General features: G+C 28.3%; 3 protein-coding genes across 4 annotated transcripts in view; 1 reads left to right on the top strand and 2 right to left on the bottom strand.

The window, feature by feature from the left end:
- Window positions 1-6,959, top strand: part of LOC100169209 (RNA-binding protein lin-28-like) — a 14,261-nt gene extending 7,302 nt beyond the window's left edge. The window contains 3 exon segments of the mRNA NM_001162842.2: window positions 5,381-5,625; window positions 5,719-5,879; window positions 6,451-6,959. Of these exon segments, the coding sequence (NP_001156314.1) occupies window positions 5,381-5,625; window positions 5,719-5,879; window positions 6,451-6,742 (698 nt within the window). The 3' untranslated portion in view covers window positions 6,743-6,959.
- Window positions 6,960-6,981: 22 nt separating this feature from the next.
- On the bottom strand, window positions 6,982-11,003 carry LOC100571829. The gene is made up of 4 exons (XM_003241365.4): window positions 10,831-11,003; window positions 10,426-10,540; window positions 9,892-9,992; window positions 6,982-7,223 (listed from the first exon to the last, which is right to left on the bottom strand). Exons 1-4 carry the CDS (start codon window positions 10,910-10,912, stop codon window positions 7,006-7,008), a joined length of 516 nt encoding a protein of 171 aa, XP_003241413.1. The 5' UTR covers window positions 10,913-11,003; the 3' UTR covers window positions 6,982-7,005.
- A 3,579-nt stretch (window positions 11,004-14,582) lies between these two features.
- LOC100167168 (persulfide dioxygenase ETHE1, mitochondrial) lies at window positions 14,583-21,318 on the bottom strand. Of its 2 annotated transcripts, none has more exons than XM_008180212.3 (7): window positions 21,196-21,318; window positions 20,200-20,355; window positions 19,983-20,127; window positions 19,707-19,892; window positions 16,400-16,582; window positions 14,817-14,933; window positions 14,583-14,729 (listed from the first exon to the last, which is right to left on the bottom strand). In XM_008180212.3, the coding sequence occupies exons 2-7, from the start codon at window positions 20,329-20,331 to the stop codon at window positions 14,668-14,670; spliced, it is 825 nt and encodes a 274-aa protein (XP_008178434.1). In that variant the 5' UTR covers window positions 20,332-20,355; window positions 21,196-21,318; the 3' UTR covers window positions 14,583-14,667.
- Window positions 21,319-22,107: the final 789 nt, after the last annotated feature.

The following is a 22,107-nucleotide window of genomic DNA, read 5'->3' on the forward strand; positions in this document are numbered from 1 at the left end:
AATAATGTATTTGAAGAATATCCAAGAATACACGAATAATCGGCAAGTTACCGACAATCGACGGGAAGGTGGCGAATAACGAATAACGAATACCGAATACCGAATATTCATACAAAGTACTCCATTCCCATTACTCGGCGAGTATCCACGAATACCAAACATTTGTCAAATACACGAGTCGTGGGATCCCGCCTTAATATTCATGAATATTAAATTATCATTGTTTTGTTAATCTTGTCCAGTGTCCAATGTGCTTATTTACCACACTGGGAATTCGAATTGCACACTTTTCAATAATTTGTACACTACACTTTGTACAGTAGGTAGACATGGACTATTTTAAGCCCAAATGTAACATATTTTCAATTTATAGTCGTTCGGTCTTATACATGTTACATACTTACATGTAATAATAGTACGTATATATATGTATAATACATGATATTAATTATTATATTGTATATTATTATTTATGGAACTTTCCAAAATGTTAATCCATTGACGAAACTACACATTTCTCTGCTGTTATGACCTCGAAGCTAAGTCGTATAAAAAACACTACACAATTAATGTCACGTGTATAGAATTCCAACGTCTAAATTTAATTTTTATGTTTACCATAATATTATATTTAGGCATATATAGTATGGTCGTGACGTGCAGTGATGTAAAAAATGCATATTTGTATGGATAAAATGACGTGAACAATATAATACTGGTGGTGATTCTTTTCTAAGTGAACACTAATTATTTCAAAAAGTATCTAAGTTTTTGAAAATACTTTTTAAGTTTTATCCTTTTTCAAATGACAACATACATATATTTTCAATTTTATACTCCTATATATGCACAATGTTTCGCAAGTGTTACCAATTGACTTCCTCAAAAGTTCTTTTTAATGTTATGTTTTATTATTACATCAAAATTACCTACTTAATGTGCTTGTTTGTACAGATTGTTTTATATTTTAATAACAAAATATATTCACAGTTTATTTCTGAGTACTGTTATGTATAAACAAATCGAATTTCGAACTAGTAGTTAGTTAGTTATAACTTATAACATATAAGTATTTAAAGTTTAGATTAGTGGAGTAATAAATCAACATTTTGAAGGTATCCTAGTTTAGCCTATAGTAGCCATTCTACTGTGCTAGCGTGTAAACCGTGAAATGTACCTAAATAATTGTAAATTATTATTATTTGTCTAACTTTGTATACTTGATGTATACAAAGTTAGATGCTCAGCAATATATTCTGCTTCTGCCTTTTAGGTAATTTATAAATATAAAAAAACATTTTTATTCAAAAGAGTAAAAACTTACTTATAAATTATGATGATAAATAATATCAATTTTTTTTCTTCAAAAATATTGTTATTTATAGGTCCTTACATAACAAATTCAAAATAAAATATACAAAACAAAATTAATACTTATCGAGAAAATTAGTATTTACAATAGGTATTAAAATAATCACCCTGGGTGTATACTATATTCCGTGCATTACGAAGTATCTTTATTCATTGCACTACATCCCAATCTTCGTTCTTCTATTATATTTCTAAGTATTGTTTCTGAAACCGGATCCGTTCATACAACGGTGGGCATTGAATGAAATGAATATTCCTATATCATAGTAATTCATCATCACACGTTTTGTTGCACATGTCATATTGCGGTATTATAATATTATGATATTACCTACTATATTAGGTATATAGTCCACATCGTAGTTTGTGTATTTCATTGACTAATACTGTACTAGTACTGGAGATTTATTTACACATGTGTAGGTACATTATGATTTATATTATGCATATTGTAGTACATGATTGTAACGTGATTTTTTTTTCAATAATCGGTGTTTTTTTTGTTTTGTTTTATCTATGAATGAATTATGAAACATAACATATATTTTATTATGATAAACATAATATAATCTATACAAATTAGAACATTGTATAATATACATACATACATTATTATATGAAATAATAAATTTACATCCGGTGTATAGTTTTTATTAGTTACTGTGTCTGTATACTATAATATTAATATATTAACTTAACGCCAATAGGTATAACGTATACATATAAATATTTATGAGCTAAGCTACGATTTCATTTATTAACATGTCTAATATAGGTATTAGTGTATTACCTATATTAAGCAATTTAATTTTCAATTATCTGATACTAAAAAAATTGCACACGAAAATGACAAAATTAAGTAATTTAGTAGGTGCCTATATGAGAAAAAAATAATAAATTATTATAGGTATTAAATTATAGGTAATGGTAAATCGTATGAGGTTAAAAAAATTCTTGTAGTCACTATAGGAAACATTGAAACACAAGACACGTATATCACTTCCCAAAGTTGAATTGTATTAAATACTGCAGTAGACGCATTAAAAAATGTAATTAGTTAAACTATAATCAGACAGTATAACAGTTTTATAATATTTTAATTAATCGTCATTAGTATTGTCTATTGTATTTTAGCATTGAATTCTATTACTTTAAAATGTGAATTTAATTCATTAATTTGATAATAATGGAATACCTACCTATTATACAACCATTGTAAAATTGAAGAAGTATAGCATGTAAGCAGATATATATCAATTCAATTTTTTTTTTTTTTTAATTTATCACGTATAAAATACTTCGATATTTAAAATAACTATAAATTATATGAGATACTCAACTCTCAAGATGGAAACTTACCCTAAATCCCACATAAGTGAAGCCAAAAAAATACGTAAATCCAGCATTAGTATAAATGGACAACCTAAAAATTCAATGAAACAGCAAGGACGACTAAGTGAAATATTTAAGGATACACCTATAGACGGAATATTACCATACTTATAAATACAAAACTAAGCTTATAAAGCATTAGGTTCAAATCTTATACCCCTATAAATCACACTTCAACCCTGCATATGAAATTATTTCTTCTACTATACATGGCAATAATAAGACTTGTGAGGGGACTGCTATGTAAATTATTTAGAGTGGGGCTAAATTCTACACGTTTTATAAAAAAATATAAAAAAAATGTTTAATTATAATTTAATAACATTCTACATTGTAACTATATAAGTTGCGTAAAAATAGTTTTATGAAGGTAGAATTTACTGTAGGCCATAATTAAATATTTGTCAGCCTTGGCTGGCCAAAAATAAGTATATATGCTGTATCAGCAGCCCCCTACCCCAATATGCATGCCTATGCGGTACATGGTTAACTTACTAATAAGTAATAACTAATAACCAATACTAAAACTTTAAAAATACCATATAAATAAAATAGACGGAGCTTTCCATTAAAAAAATCGGTAAAAAAAACTTCTAGTCTAAAACCACTCCAATCACAAAACAACTTCCTAGAGGACCAAACAGACAAATATAACCAAGATGATAATTATTTATTTATTTTTACCTATTTGTTGTAAATGTATAACTTTGTAAAAACATTTGGTATGTTGAAACGGTAAGTTATAATAATTACAAAAAATAAATAAATTATTGGTTCAGCTTTTTTTGTCTGAAACGTATAATATATTTTAGTTTCTGAGAGGATCGATGAATGTATTTATTTTACTATGATGTGTTTTTTTTATTTTTATTTTTTGTGTTTGTGTACGTACACGATGAGTAGTCGGCATAATGGTTTGATTTTCAACTTCAGTATCTTGTTCGATGGGAAAGTGAATCTAGTTGGTGCGTTGGGGAGGTCAAATCCCATATTCCCATCATTAGTGCTCTAAAGCGCCGAGAAATACAAAAAAATCTTTACCAAAGTAAATTTTTACGCAAAATCAGTTTTAGAAAATAACCAATTTTGGTTTTTGGTGTAACACTAAAACAAATGACCGTATAGATACATGCAATGTTCACTGGTTTTTAATATTAGCATTTTATACACACGATCAAATTTTCAAAATATTTGGATTTGATTTGAACTGTTTACGGACATTTTCAGTTTCCTATTTTTTCAATTTTTTTCTATGAAAGTCAATAAAATGTTATATGTTGGGTAAAAAATCTTGAAAATTTAATACAAGGCACCTATTAAACTGTTTCAACGATATTTTAAAAATATTAAAAATCCAAACTCACAATTTTTTTTATAAGCATTCAAAGTTAAAATATTCAAATAAGTCAAATTAAATTTTTGTGGTGGTTTGAATTTCATATTTTTACAACATTGCAATAATATTCACTAGATTTCAAATGTAGCAATTTCCTTATTTTTTGTAATTCAAAAAAGAATAACTGAAGACACTTGAAATTTATATCATATATTATGTATATTTTATCATTCCTAAACTTTATACAATTTTGAAAATATTTTGACTCGTTTTGAGCTGTTTGCGGTACAATATTGCAGTTGAAAAATATTTAAAAAACATAGGCACAAATGTGCATAAAATGTACTACTTTTATAGCTAAGGATTGAAAATTTAAGACATGGTTCCACGTTAATATTAAATAACCAAGAATAATGATTAATAGTAATTTTATAATGTTAATTCAACTTACCGGTTACCATATAAAGAATAAGTAATAACAAAAAATCCACACTGACAAACCATCTTAGCTCAGAATCGGTTTTCGTATAGCTACAATGATATTATATCATTTAATTCAAATTGAATACCAACCATTATATACAGTGACCCGCTTGTAAACTACCGTACAGCAGAGTGACATCCACTTTTATCCACCTTTTATTTATTTGAATATCAATTATTCTAACATTAAACTTCTTATACTAATATACTATACTTATAACCTACTTGGCTACTTATGTTTAACTTCTTGTGACATCAATATTGATCGATGTTCATACATTAGTAATAATATTTTTATTGCTTTGTTGACGTAATGACGTATTATTGTGTCTGCTGTCAAATTTTAAATTTTAAATGTAATCAAAATAATATTTTTACAACCAAGTTATGGTGTATACAAATTATGCATAGAAACAAATATACGATTTTGTAATGCATTTTAAACATTTAATAAATTAAAAACATAAATATCCTTTCGAATTAGGGAATCATTACCTAGTACCTCTAGACTATTGAATAAACATATACATAATACATATACTACAACAGGTGTTTGCTTAAAATAATATTAATTATTAAACACTTAAGTAGGTACTAGGTAGTTAAGTCTCTATTAGAGATTATGTAATTATTCACAAATAAATTATATATGAATTTATATTTAAATTATTTATTATCTATACATTTGAGTATTCTATTATAAAATTATAAATAGTAAACATTTGATATTTTAAATGATTAAATAAACCTATTGTTGATTGTTAAACAAATATAATTAATACATTTTCTTTAATTTAGTACACTTAGGGGACGATAAGGTTAAAGCCAAATTTATCATCCTCAAAGATTCCGTGGAAACAAATGAAAAACCGAACAAAAATGGAAACGATAGTCTCTCGTCCAATGATGCCGAAAACTTAAGACCGGAAAATGAAGAACTACCTGAAGGTGTTCGTCAAGGTATCTGCAAATGGTTCAACTCAAAAAAAGGATTCGGATTTGTCACTCCAGACGATGGTGGTAAAGATGTTTTTGTTCATCAGGTAAAATAAAATTCACTCATACCATGTTTCATACACGACATGTCACATTGACTTTGTACCATTATACTTCTATGTTTTTTTTTTTTTTTATAGAGAGTAATTAAAAAAGACGGATTTAGATCCCTTAGAGAGAACGAACACGTGGAGTTTACATGTCATGAATCAGACAAGGGTTTAGAAGCTACTCTCGTTACTGGACCAAGGGGTCAATACTGTAAAGGATCAAAAAAAGCATTTCCTCAAAAAAAATTGAGGTGCGTATTATCTTAATATATATATATATATATATTTCTTCTGTCCGTGTGTAAGTATTCAAACTTCTCCTAAACGGCTGCACTGATTCTGATTTTTGTATGTATGCTCGCGTGGTCCATGAATGGTTTAGATTCACAATTGGACCCAGTAAGCCCAACTCGGAGAGGTGCTTAAACAGATTTTTTGAGATTTCTTATGGATTTTTTTGTTTATAAATGGTTGCTATTGGTTATAGGAGAAATAATTAGTAAAATTACTAATAAGTATTTATTTATTGTTATGATGGCCATAAGTTATTCGAGCAGATCAGGTACAAGCATGCATCAAATATAATTTTCGCCCATTGCCTACCAAGGTGACTGAGTTGCACCTATAGTAGGTAGATTACCTCCTTGATATGATGTCACACATTGTCCGCGATCCGACTTAGTCGGATTTCCTACCAGGGTGGCTGAGTTGCACTTACTGCAGCAAATAACACCCAAAAGAAGTTGAACACTCCCAATTAGCTAGTAAACTTATAAAATGTATTATGCATGTATTTTTAAATATTTTCATTATTTTTATTAGATGTTACAACTGTGGAGATTTTGCCAATCATATTGCTGCCAAATGCACATTGAGTCCTCAGCCCAAACGCTGTCATAGTTGTAAGGATCCAAACCACCTTATAGCTGATTGCACTCAGATTCAGAGCAAAGAGCCTGTGATTAATAAGTTCATCAAAAATCCGCGGAAAAAATCAGAACGACAGAAGCCAAGACCAAAGTCAAAACCTGAAGATGGTAGTGTTGATGAACAACAGCAGTCAACTGTTTTACCCAATCAGAATGGAGACGAAATTAATGACAAACAAGATTAAGATAATTGAGTACAAGAAGACTAATAAAATATCATTCATAATCATAATTAATTTTAATTGCATGGAGATAAATTAATATTTTTTTAAACATTGGAGTTTTAAGATACCTATTCCTTAAAAAAAAGACTTAATATAGGTACCATTTTGTAAACTATTTTTTCTAAAATAAATTTTTAATGTTGGTAAAATGTCAACAAATTAAATTATTTTATTCATGTCAAATATGTTTTTAACTATTATTACACCCATCTTTAACTTTGTAATCAAAAGTTCTCCATAATAGACGTTTGGATTCTACATGACTGTTCCTTTTGCTTAAATAATGCTGCCGACAAACTTTTTTTGTCACCATCTACTTCATCTTTACCATAACAGACGTAAGCTGCACAAAACAAGAAGCATAAACCACCTAGAATCATTACGGCTGTTACAGGCCAAGGTATAGTATATCTTGACACCATTGGGTCTTGAACTATTTTCGCTGAAAAACATAAAACAATTATTTATAAAAATGCTTAAAAAAACCATTTATCTTTTTTTTAAACAAATATTTTAATTTGATACAACATAAACTATCATATAGGACATAAGTGCTGATCTGCTCGTCTTCTTCGCTCGGAATCGTTTTAAGTTTCTATTTATGAATTATGATTAATCATTTAAATCAAATTTAACACATATATTACTCAACGATGATATACACCCAATGGCCAAAGCATACTAGCTACTATTTCCCCGGTTTTTATTTTTCTTAAAAACTGCTAGTACATAAAAAATTATAAGTAAATATTTCTAAAGGGGTGTTGTATAGGCAATCTTATGCTCATTATAATTATATACAATAATTATTATTATTATAATTTATAATCATAGGCTCGGCGCAGCGCAGTGGCTGAAATCAATCTCGCGACGTGATTGAGAGTAAGCAACGGCCGTTGCCACTAGTTCTCGGATGGATGACCACCCGGGTTCGTAGTGTGCAAAAACCTTGCCACACATACACGTGTTTCTAACCGACCCAAACAACTGTCCCAACCCTACTATACCAACTTTACAGGCTAATGACCTCAGTCAATTCCTTAAACCTAATAAAAAAAAGAAAAAGAAAAATCATAGGCTTTCGCACTGCACAGACCATAGGTACATCTAGGTGAACTACTCCTTGTTCAACAAATATAGCTACCTACCATATAACAGCGTGTCAAGTCGTTCTAAATTTTTATAGTCAGTTTACTATTTTTAATTTTGAAAAGGATCATTCACAAGAACAGCTAGTGATGGGCACAGTCAAAAACAATTTTTGAAAATAGTTTAACGATCACTTATTTATAAGAATGTATTCAATTGCAACTTGGTCGTTACACAATGATAGATTATCTTAGTTTATTTTTTTTCATAGTCAAGTAGTCTGTGTTCTGTATGTTATTTAGTAATTTAACTTCAGATTCTAATTCTGATTCTAATCTGTGTTAAATAATATTTCATGTTATAAAATCAACCTTAGGCGGGCTTCTGAGTACGGCGGCGGCAGTCGTCGTGTGGATAAGGAGTTGTCACTTTATTGTTCTATCAATAAGTATCAACCTCCTCGCTTGCATATCACTCAGATTAATATAGTCAAGAATTATTTGAAAACGAAAACTGACGACGAAAGTTGTTAAAAACCGATTTATAGATGGGTGTGGTCATTACAAAGTTGGTCATTGGTCTAACACTGTAAAAGGGGCATTAGAAAAAGATAGTTACCCCGTATAATATCTATATATATAAAAATTATTGTACATTTTGAATACATTTTATAACTCAAGATCCACCGAACCGATTTCGATAAAAATTTCAGGGCATATTAAGATTGATATGTAGATGGTTTCTGTGAAGTTTGTACGCTGTGCAATAAGTGGTTCCGTAGTTATGGCCTTTTAAGTGCACACCTGGCGACATGGCAATATTTATTTTTAATTGCATATATTTGTATATATTTAAGTGCAAACCGCGGAAACCATCGAAATTAATTCATTTGTTTTTTTTTCGTTTTTTTTCTACAGTTTTACATCAAATCGTGCGCCACATTCGATTTCATTATCACATTGCGCAGTAAATACATCGTACAGCTACACATACATAATATGACAACAACAATTCTATTTTCCAGATAAATATTAATTGGTTTGAGATTAAATGAGATTGATTTTTATTCAATTTCAATTATATGGATTTAGGTGTAAAAAAAGCCACAACCAAGACGACAGAATATAGGCTGACGATCACGTAATTATGTCGCACAACAGTCTCATTGAAAACCGCGTTGTACAGGGTCAACTACTCAACTCTGGAACTACTTATCATATCTTCTTGATTTTTTTTAAACGAAAGATTATATCAAGGATAAGGTTATTATGAAACAAAATTTTAGGAAAATCCACCGGAAAGTAGGAAATCTGGATGTCAAAAATACAACAGTGACGCAACAGGTTAGGTTAGGATTTTGTATTAATTGATTATATTCCACCATAAATAGAAATGTAGAATACGACAAACATGATATAACTTTGGTACTTTAGAGTTAAATCATACACTTACGTACAAACTAGGGGTCTGCGATCTACCACAGGTAGATTGCCTACCTGATAATATATTGCTGCGAATCAGAATTTTTATTCCAGGCAACAGAAAAGTTAAGATTAATTTTAAACACCATACACCGAATATTAAATAGCGAATTGAACAAAGTTTGAGTCATATCGAGTTGGTACATTTAACGGGCAACGAAGTGCACATATTCAGCTAGTGTTATATAAAATGTTCTAACTTTCCTTACACCCAAGGAAACAATTTTTACACATATACGTATACCTACGTAGGTACATCCAGACGTCCTTATCACGTACTAATAAATGTTGAACTATTTATGTGTATGTATCTAACGTCTACTTTATTTGTGACGATAATATTATGAACGTATTATGCTATAATATATCATTTAATGTAAATTTTTTTTTTTGGGGGGGGGCTTCAAAGCCTCTCCCCCTGGGTGCGCCACTGCTATAAGGTTTAAGTTGTAAAATGTAAATAGTTATGTAAATGCTAATGTGTATTGTATACAATGAACTTATAAAATTAAAAACAATAATTTATATAATGCAGCTTACTTATAAAATTGTTATTATTTGTTCGGTTACTATCTAACCACTTGACCAAATGTTCATGCGTATATTGACATATTCCAACAGTTTCATTCCAAAAGTGAAATCTGTTCACATTAATTAATAATTTAAATACAATTATATTATAATCTATTCACTGTTGTGTAAATAATAACTAAGGTATAAGACACAAAAAACGTAAAAAGCCCATAATGTGTAAATTATAAGAAGAAGAAAAACGCTATTTTTGATTTAAAACCATACATTTTAAGTAAATAGATAAAATAAAAATAGGTAGTACCATTGATTAGTCAATGTATAATCAATGGTAGTACCTACATGATAATTATTGATATGGAGTTTTTTTTTAATTTAATCTCTGTTAAGCAATACCAAAATATCATGCAATATCATAATGCCTAAATTAATTTTGTGTAGGTAATAATAATACCTAATTGTTTTTATTGGACTTTTTACCTTTTATAATTATATTCTTGTATACTTTTCACACATGACATATTTAAAATAATTTAAAATTACACAGCACACTGGCATCGGAGTGTTGTTAAATCGCAGAACATTGCTGTATTCTCACACTGCGTTTCTTTAGTGCAACTTGTGTTAAACTTATTAGATGTATTATAATGTTGTTGTTCTGAAATCAAAATTAATGTAAATTTAAACCTAGTATTAAATTGTACTAGCTATATAGCTTGCAGATGTAAAAACTAACTGATCCATCCAATGCAATTACATAGTATTCTGGATTTCCAAAAACAAAATAGTTTGTTTATAAAATAATTTAACAGCAATATTATGTATTGCAATTGTACATCGGTATTCAGTATGCTATTATTATATAGAAAATAAAGTACCTATGTATTTATGGTGATATACTTTTATAAAAAAAAACCCACCGTAGCTTACGAGATTATATATAATTACCATTAAAACATTTTTGAATTATGTGGACCATGCTGGTAAGAAAAATGTTGAACACATTGGAAGAACCATTTTCATCGTCCATAGTGAGCAAACTATAAACGAGTATGCCCTTGCTGAGTACAAATAAAAAAGGAAACGACAATTGTCGTTATATTAATATACCTACCTAGGAGTTTAATAGTTTTAATGGTCGTGGATTCATTAACATAATTAAAATAAGATGCTTGATAAACAAAAACAAACACGCAACAATGAACGGCAATCATTAATTATAATAATAATGAAATGACACAATATATTAGACGGTTATAGGTAAAACTTAAACATAAGTACTTAACAACTCAAGTAATTAATATAAATAATATTTTAAATTAATGAAAGATAGGTAGATACTAGATAGGTGTTCGCAGGTATGATTACTATAAGTAACACAGCAAGTACATTAGCGTAATAAAATTGGTAGGTTTATTATACGGACTACATTATACATTTTTTAATTATACATATATATAGTTTAAAGTTGTCAGCCTATTAATTTCAATAACTAGGTAATTTATTAATATCTTATTGTCTCATGTGTATATTTAAATTAAATTAAAATTGAAATTATATATATATAGTTTTATAAATAATTATACCTACTGAACATTTTTTTCAACAGGTCTCAAAGTTTTAACCTAATGCATTTTTGTTTTTTTTTTATGATCTCTTACCTAAGAATTTTCAAAAATGATGTTTCCCGATTTTAGATTTATTGTTATACAACTTCCACCCTATATATTTTCTATGACCTTATATATATATAAGAATTCCATAAAAGATTAAAATGTTAGGCATATCTATAGAAATATATAGGTAGGTACCTATTTAACATAGTGTCCATCGGGTATATATTTCTTAATGCATTTGTCTAAGTAATAGCCAATAGGTAGGTATAATGGAGTTTATACCAGAATAGGTATCTAATTGTTGTCAACATGACAATATGTATATGTATATGCCATAATAAATAATCAAACACCCCACTTCGGTCTACGATCTCAATCACAACCGCAATAATCTACATTTTACTAGTCATGATATAAATAACATGGTATGATCGCAAAAGTCCAGATTTGGTCCAAGTTCGCGCAATACGTCACTTGCTTACCCGTATTATCATATTGTCATTAAATTATTATTACTATACACTAATACACTATGCTACGTCACGTGCTTACCGAAGGATCTGACCGTCAAAAAGTTACGATCATACCTATTGTTTTTATATCATGTTACTAGTCATAAGTGTCTATAATTATGCACTACGTAAATTTACCTCATACTGACTTTATTTTTTACGAAAAAACCTATCGTATTAAATTTCATAAAAGTCTGGCGTGTGCTTACATGCATTCTACTGGAGGATAAATATTTTTATATTTTACATAGGTATTTGTTATATTAAAATTAATAAACTCTTTTCTAGCACAAACTTTACCTCTATAATATAGAACTTTAGAAGTCATTTCTAATGACAAGAGTGATAATTTTTTGAATCCACATAGCAAATATTGATAAGCACACTCTCTTATAATATTTAAATTTAAGGAAATTAATATCTATATTTTAATACGCAGGCACTTTGTATGTCGCACATTTCTTCGTCTACCTATATACATAATACATAAGGGAGAAATGTATACATCATTGGAAAGGTATTGTCAGGTAAAGTTGTACAAAAAAAAATGTTTGCAAATACCTAAGTTGCGTCTAACGCAGGTGAAATACAAAAACAGAAATACACCAGTGACCACCATTTGTCAAGTGAAAAAGAATTTAAAAAAAATTAAAAATAGGAATACCATTACATTGGCGCCATCTGTCTATGCCAGGACGCCAGGTGTTCCAGATAAGCATTGCATTAGATTCATCGCTATTTTCAGCGTTTCTCTACATTTTGAACGCTACTCTATTAGTCTATTCGGTGTTTATGTATCCAGAATATTTTAAAGAATTAGGTATGAAAAAATAGAAAATATTTACTCGATACATGCGGATCCCATGTTTGTCACCATTAGTAATATATAGTTGGTTAAAGGGAACATAGGCGTGCGCAGCCCTCTTGTTCAGGGTATGCAGAAGCAGTGGCGGATCCAGGAGGAGGGGGGGGCAAAAGGGACATTCTCCCCCCAATCGCCTTAGTTTCCCATTGTTTACAGTGTTTACACTGTGTTTAGCCAATTTTCTACTTTTTCCTCCCCCCCCAAATTAAGCACTGGATTACCACAGGCACCCCCTGAAAGTTATTTTAAGAATGTAAAATTCTGATAAAATATATACACAATACACAAATAGTTTCGAGTTTAAACATAATAATATGTACACTCCTGGGCCGCACTATAATTAGTAATTATTTTTCTTGCGCACAAAAATTTTTTTTCTAAAAACGATTTTTGCCCCTCAAAGAGCTTCAGGGTATGCAGCTGCATACCCTGCATACCCCCTGCGCACGCCTATGAAAGGAACAAGACTGTTGTACCATTTCACAATCTTAGGAAGTGTTTATTTATTATTGATATTATATATGTATTATGTCATCAACAATTAAAATTATGAAATATCATAGAATAAAAAATTACCTACATATTGTATTACAGCGAGTGCAAGTCATCCATCGTCCACAAATATAAAATCCAAAGGCACCCCAGTAAAATTTGCCTTACCAAAGCAATGGATAACATCCCAACAACTTCAAAGAATGTCAAATCTTCAAAGAAATTAGCTCATCTTAGAAATGAATCTCAGAACACCGATCACCAAACTAAAATTACTTAGTACGAATATTTAATAATAATAAATAATAATGTTAAATGTATTCTAAATCTGATACTTTCATCACCAAAAAATGTGCACATTTTAAAAATATCATGAAAATAAATTCAGATTTCGGACTATTACCTATATTATTATAATTGGTTTATTTTAATATTTTAATTTTAAAACAGGTTTTGTGAGCATTTTAAAATAGTAAATTGTTTGTTCATTTTAAATGATCATAACTCGCTTTAAAATTAAAATGTGCTCTAAAACACGGGAAGAACCCGTTAAATGCGCCAACTGTAACGGTAATCACACGGCCAACTACAAAGGTTGTCAAATTTTTAAAAATTTACTAAAGCGCACCATTTACAAAGTCGCTCACAAAGCTGACAAAGTTGAAAAACCGAAAAAACACCCCTGCCCACCATCTGCTGTACCTGCTGCACCACAAATCTTCAACGACCCCAGTTACAACTCAAATCAAAAACCGACATCTTATGCCAAAGCCACAGCCAACTCTTCATCAGTCAATCAACCTCTCCACATCATCAACAAATTTATTGAAGACTTAAAATGTATTTTAAACCCTCTTCTATTGGCTAGTAATAGATATTGAATATCTGAATTTAAGATAGTCTAACAAATATATACAACAATACAGGGTTCTTTAACACGTTGAATGTGTACTGACCCAAATTGGTGACATGAGGATCAACCAGCAACGCATTTGACGTCAAATATACATTTTAAGTAAATAATTTATTATTCCAAACATGTGGCTAAAATGCTGAATGTTATTTTATTAATATTTAGAGTGGATTAAACGCATGTTTTTAAAAATGTATACAGACCTCATTATGATCAGTTTCTTTATTTTTTTAGAAGACTTTTGTTTTTACTTTTATTATACACACTGGGTGAAAACTGTAAAAAGACATACGCAGTCAACGTGTCAATAGTAATTATTTAATTTTAAAATATAATAACATTTTAAACAAATTCAATATTTTATATTATCATAGTAAAATAAAATTATCAATCATTGTTCTTTAATTCTTCTTGAATACCACATTTCAAATTGATTGGTAAATTAACATCTGAAAAAAAAATAATATCACACATATTGTAAAAATATGATAACTGATTATATTTTGAGTTGAATATATTATATATTTGTAACCAACCAATTTTTTTAGGATATGCTAAATTTAAATTGTTCATCAATTCAATAAATTCATCCAAAGATTTTGAGAGGCGTGGATTATAAGTCTTTTCTTCTCCAATTGTTGAAACAGTTTGTCCTAAAATAAACATTAACATAGGTTATAACTTAATAAGGTATACCACATTATAATACCCTACTAAGACCTTATTTGTATACTTATAAAAACTACAATATTTTGCATTTAAGTAATTTTTAATTATATTTATTAATATACTTTTTAAGTGTAGTAGTTAACATCTAGGCCTGATCCTTGTAGTAATTTATCACCAGGGACGGATCTGAAGCTTTTTTAAGGGGGTGGCAAGTAGGAATATTTTTGAATGATAATATATAAAATACAATGAAAATTGTTTTTCTATATTAATTAATAATTAACTTATATGAGTTTATATTATGAGAATCCAAGTTCAGTTTAAATACTCTGAACAAACATTGATTAAAAATTATAGTAATTAATATGATTAATTAAATAATCTTAGTTACAGTTTATAAATCTGACTTTTCTAAGTAGGTACACAAAAATATAGCGTTTTAAATCCAAAAAAAAAAACTTTAAGTTTGACATAAATATTGTTCAGCTCCTAAGCGTTTTTTGGATTTTTTTTCTTCAAAATGCGTGTTTTTCATGATTAAAATTTTATGGTACTTTCAAATAAAAACACTCAAGCTTATTTTGTAGGTTATGGTCAAAATTTATTTTTAATTTTTAAATTTCACGATGTACCTAGATATGGTGTGGGTATTTTTGAGTCTTAATTTTACGATATTTAATGCGGGCATTGGCCGCCAGGAGCACTAAGAAGGCCGATAAATAATTCTGTGTAGCGGTATACGCATTAAAACTTAGGAACAAATGTAGCTTACTTCTCAAGCGATTTTTTGGAATATTTTATTTTGGAAATGTTAGTATTATTATGCTCAATGTGTTGGTGGAATCAGAATTTCTACACCTAAATAATAATACATCTACATTGTAAAATTATCAATTAAAACAATTTTTTTTTTAAAAATCCCAAGGCAGGAGGTAATTGTCACGTCTACCCTCCCTATAAATCTGCCCCTGTTTATCACACACTACTTCATTAGTTCTAAATAAAAGTAATATTCCAATAATTATGAAATTTGTTCACAAGACATAAGGATGTATACTCCAAGCACGTTAAGGACATGAATAGTTAACATAGGAAAAACTAGTTTTAGAAGGCAAAATGGTCAAATCATTAACATGTGCGAAGTATAGATATACTGGGTTTGATTAATATTAGGCAATAGGCATACTACCATAGGCGCAAATAAGGGGGGGGGGCTTTAGGTGCTAAGCCCTCCCAAAAATTTCAATAGCCCCCCAAACATTTCCTACAATTTGTCTTAAGCTTATTTAATATTATCAAAATAAGGCTTTAGCCCTCCCAAATCCCAAACGCTGTTTGCATACTACACTTTTTTAAAATACAAATATTAATTTATAGTGTATTAATGTTTCAAATACAATGGCTTTCAATCTATACATTGAAAATATATAAAACTATTTTCAGAACATACCGGTATAGTCATGTGCCGGATATACTTTATAATAATCCGGTAACGAAAATATTTGTTCATGAATAGAAGAATATAACGTTTCAGGATCTCCTTCTTGAAAGTCAGTGCGTCCACAACCACCAATCAATAAGCAATCTCCAGTGAAGGCTATTGCTTCATCGTGACAAACAAATGTAATACAACCTAAACATTAGAAACATTATTAAGATAATATGATCACAACATAATGTTAATATAAAATAAATGATATTAATTGTAAATTGTATCACGTGAATGCAAATTATATGAAATTAAGAAATTATGAAGAAATGAATAGAAAAATAATATAATTTTATTTAGCCTATATTTAAATCAAAGCCATAATTTAAAAATACTTCCATTTTCACAGACTTAAAAATATCTATGATAATTATTTATATGTTTTATAAAAATGTTACTATAAAATATACATTACAAGTTTTAAAATTTATAATGTCCTTGTTTACATTATACGGGATGATTTTATAAGCACACATACCCTATTTGTAAGCTTAAATTATGTAATTATTAAAATTATGATTTCTAGAATTTTGAAATACACTTGACCATATTTTTTGTACCACTTAAGGATGATCCTGTGACAATAAAAACTTCTATTTTCAAATAGGAACTCCCTTTTTTACCTTAAATTTGAGAATTTTGATGTATCTAAATCAAAATTTGAGAGAGTAATTTTTGAGTTATATAACTTACAGTACCTACTGAGGATAATATGTCTATAGCAATGGGTTAAGTAGATATGGGTGCTTAGATGATTTGAAAATGTTAGTAATTACTATTATTATATCAATATAAATTATTTGTAAAAATGGTCTAAGTATAATAAATACATCAAATATTACATAATATTATGTAGGTATACTATTACTAAATTATAGTTTATATTTTTGTAAAACCATTTTTAAAAATTAATATCTTTAATATAAATATTTCAATAACTCAGAAACTCATTAGAAATTGACTTACATACATCAACATTTTCAAGAGAATCATCCACTAAATAATAATTTGCAATAAAAAATGGGGGTTCACATTTAAAAATGTTTCGCCACAAGACACTCCTTAAGTAGTACAAAAAACATTATAAATTTGAATACATAGTTTTCAGGTATATTTAAAAATTCTAAAATTCAAAATTTCAATAAATTTATTATTAAACAGAAAAATGAGGGTGTACATGCTTAAAATATCACCATGTATATACTTTTTAGAAGCAGATCACAAAATATTTTGCAGACTTGCAGTAACATTTAAAAAATATAGATAAATATACCGAAATTGGTACAATTTATAAATTTTTCATTATAAATAATAATGAAGATTCTATATTAACAGAAGTATTATATTAATTTTTTTTTTAATATTAAAAAATAAGATAATTCAATGAAAAAGTATTATACTTTTATATTTCTATAGAATTATCTGTAGTTTATAAGAATTAAGAAGATATTCTTAGAAAATCACGAATGACGGTATATCATAATACAAATTCAAAATCTCAATTAATACAACCTAAATATTACATCATACACATATTATACATGCATTTGTAATCTTATCACTCAAACTATTTGTAATAGTACAGTAATAGATTAAGAACGAAAGTATTGAATATTTACTTCAAAATTCTAAAATAATATAATTAAATTGTATAATATGCACACTCAGTAGAAGCAAGGACGGCCTGGGAGAAAAATGTAGGCCGGGAAAATCTATTACCAAATTTGTATATCTACTTCATAGTTTTTTTTTTTTTGGGGGGGGGGGGCTTATAATTATTTATTTACCTATCTAACCTTTTAGTTTTTATTATATGTTAGAAAAGCACAAAAAAGACAGTCCATAAATCAGTGTCAACATGAAAAATACCTAGATACGCTTATCTATATTGTGTATTCTCTTAAAATAAGTTCAATTAACAAATTATTACATGCAATACCGACTTACTATGCAGCTTAATTGAAGCTGTTATAACAATTCATAATTTATACAATTAATGACCGCACGTGCGTTTCTAATACAAAAACATGTCTTACAGGAAAAACTCTCACGACCTGTAGAATAGTTGGTTTTCGTCCTTTTTTTTTAAATTTAAAAGAAGACAACGTTTTGTAGGTAGGATCAGTCTGATTTTCCAAATTATAATTATATAGAAGTGAAAATATGCATTTGAATAATGCGCAATATTTTTTATTTTTAAAATCCATCTTTCTAATACTATTTAAAGTAAAATGAAAATTCGGGCTTTGATCCGACCAAAAAGTCTTTTAGATAAAAAAAAATAAAGTATGAAAAAATTTAGAGAGGGACTCACGCTGTGTGCACGAAGTAGTCACATTCTCACTAACGATCAGACGAAGATCGAAGCATATATGGGTACACAATAATAATAATAATGCGTTTATGCGTCCCAAAATATACAAATCTTAAATACCTAAGCGATTATTATTGTTATTAATAAAAATTAGTAAGAAGTAATAACTTATTGTATTAAGCGCGTTTGGTTAAATATACATAATCACCTAGTCCTCACTGGTCACCACAAAATTCTTCGACAGTATAAAACTCCAAAACAACCAGGTATACCTACTATATATACGTAATTATAATATACTATACCTACTATATAATATTAGGATTTTCCTCTTGTAGTATTGCATAGAATTAATACTAGTAAGTATATTTTTTCAGTATAAAGAAACACTAATTATTTAAAAAAATAATGTCATGCATCTGTCAGGCCAATAGCAAGTTCCAATAGGTCAGGCCACCGGGAACTTCCCGGTATCCCGGTGGGCCAGGCCGTCCCTGAGTAGAAGTTTAACCCTGTGGTTTTTCTTTTGACAATTTTTTGTAAATGCACAGTCTGGTCTCGTATCTTTAAAGTATGATACTAATATACAAAAATTATAATTAAATTATGATGAACTGTATACATTAATGCAATTATTGGGGTACCAAAATAATAAAAAGTTATACATTTAATGGTGTTTCGAGTAAAAAGAATAAGTAAAGTTACTCTTAAAATATTTAATATAATGATTATAATGAGTTTCTAATGAAGGACGAGTTATGCACATTGTCGAATTTAGTTTCAGAAACCGTAAATAAGTTGTTTCTAATGAGATTGGTATAATAAAACTATATTTAACTCATTAAAAGTTATAGGCAATAAAACAAAATAATCTTACAACTTACATGTCAATTTTATCAATTTTATCCACACACTATCCAATATTATGTAATACAAAATCTTATATAATATTACCATTGGTATGCCCAGGAGTTTGTCGAACTTCAACAGAGTATCTTCCAAATTGTATTTCATCTCCTGATTTCACATATATATCTGCTTGAGCACCACTACATAGAGAAATAATACTTTCACATGATGGTATTAACTTTTTAAGTTCACCAGTTCCAGTCACATGATCAGCATGAACATGAGTATTGGCTTAAATAAAATTAAGCATAAATTATATATAATAACTCAAACATAAAATCAAGATAATTTATATTCAAGAAACAAAAAATAAATACATACCACAGTACAAAAGATTCAAACCAAGTCGCTTAAGTATTGAATGATCGCGGTTCACCTGTTCAATAACTGGATCAATAATTATAGCTTCTTTTGCTACATAATCAGCCAACAGATAAGTGTATGTCCAAGATTCTTGATCAAACAACTATAAAAATAAAAACTAAAATTATCGTAAGTATAAAATATTTATAGATATAAATGTAAAAACAGAAATAACCTGTCGTAATACAAATGTATCTTGAGCAAGTCTACAGTTATTCATCACGGTTACTTTTGAAAATCCACCAAACAAATTTCCACGATTACGATACTGTCTAAAAAGTTGGCTTTTAAAATTAGCTGCTATCATAATTCCATTAGAGAAATATTATTTCTATAAAATAAAGAATTAGTGTTAGTGACCGGCAAGTTTTAGTATACAAAAATGACTAACATGTCAAAGTGCCAGCTATAATAGATAAAGAATAATCATATTATATGATACATAAGGCCAAGGACAAATTTTATCATTATTGCTAATTCACATGTACTTTGCGTTCAAAATCCTTTTTGACCAAAATATAATAATTAAAATACATTTGTGTACCTACCTTAATCTTATGGATGAATAAAATATTATTATATTATATTAGTTTAAGAAGTGAGTTAAGTGTCAAGTAAATAGACATTTATACTTTTACAGGCTTTTCCAAAATAATGATTTCTTTGGTGTACAAACATATTAATGCCAACTATATTTTTCTCGAGCTGTGATTGTTGTGAATGTAATTTCGTTTGTATGCAGTTTACCCAGTCGTTAGTTTAAATCACAGAATAGATGAAAATTTCATCTATTCTGTGGTTTAAATAAAAAAGAAATCATTTCAGAATCTGTATTTACTATGATAACAATAAATAACACCTGTGGACACTAGACTGTAGTAGTAGTATTGTTCTATGGTAAAACCTTTAGTCATAGGTATCATAGATAATAATATAATGTAGGTAGATATTATACAACCTGACTAATAATATGTTATGTTAATAATAATATGTTTTATAATCTAATAAAATATATTAGTTTAAAATAGGAAATTATATCATAAAATTACATAAACTAATTAGCAACCAACAATGAAAAGACAAATTCAAATTTCAATTAACTTATGATTAATGAATAATAAATTAAGCATAAAGACTAAAGAGTAAAGACTAAAATAATCGTTATACTAACATTACAAAGTACGTACAAACAGCGGACAATAAAGGAACAACTCAAAAAAATAACCACACATTTGACATTTTGTAATCTGTATTCCATAATCCGTATAGGTATTAGGTAGATATCATTTTTTAGAATTTGATTTTTACTTATGGCGGGAAATGTTTCGGATTTCTATATATTATTTATGATTACATATTAACATAGTATTTTAGAATTTATGTAATAGAAATTATCTACAAAATAACATGTCCTGTATATTAGCAAATGAAAATGTATTAATATTAATATAAAATATTCCTATAGACAGCCTTGATATTATTATACTTTATAACTTGTAAGTATTCCTACTTGGCTATTATAGGGGTACCCCGTCACAAACAGGCAACAGCCATCACCATTGTTTATTGTTCAGTGACGTCATGATTTACGAACTATCATAGATGGATTTAAATAAATCTAATTTATTTTAATATTTTAATCCACTATTGGAAATTACCATTTTGGCATGACCAATTATAGTAATTAGTATAATCGCCACTATAATATTATCAGTTTACAATTTAATAGTTAATAATATAATAGGTAATAGGTGGCAGGTGCATAATATTCATTAGACCATCATATTATATCTTATATCTATTGTTGATTAGATTTAATAATATTACCTGAATTATATTATAATATTGATTATTTACTATAGAATTAGATAAATGTATGTTAACATGGCCCATAAGTCTAATGTCTAAACAAATATAAAATCTTAAGTAGGTATTGTATTTGATTTATTTTTAAGTGGTATTGAAAGTTTAAGATATGACTTATTTATCTTTAATTATATTATTAATTATATAGCAACTGAGTCATAAAATATTACAATACTATAATCTTATATAGTTAATAGATCTTATTTTGGAAATTAGA

The sequence above is a fragment of the Acyrthosiphon pisum genome, chromosome A1, assembly GCF_005508785.2.
Source record: "Acyrthosiphon pisum isolate AL4f chromosome A1, pea_aphid_22Mar2018_4r6ur, whole genome shotgun sequence".
NCBI lineage: Eukaryota > Metazoa > Arthropoda > Insecta > Hemiptera > Aphididae > Acyrthosiphon > Acyrthosiphon pisum.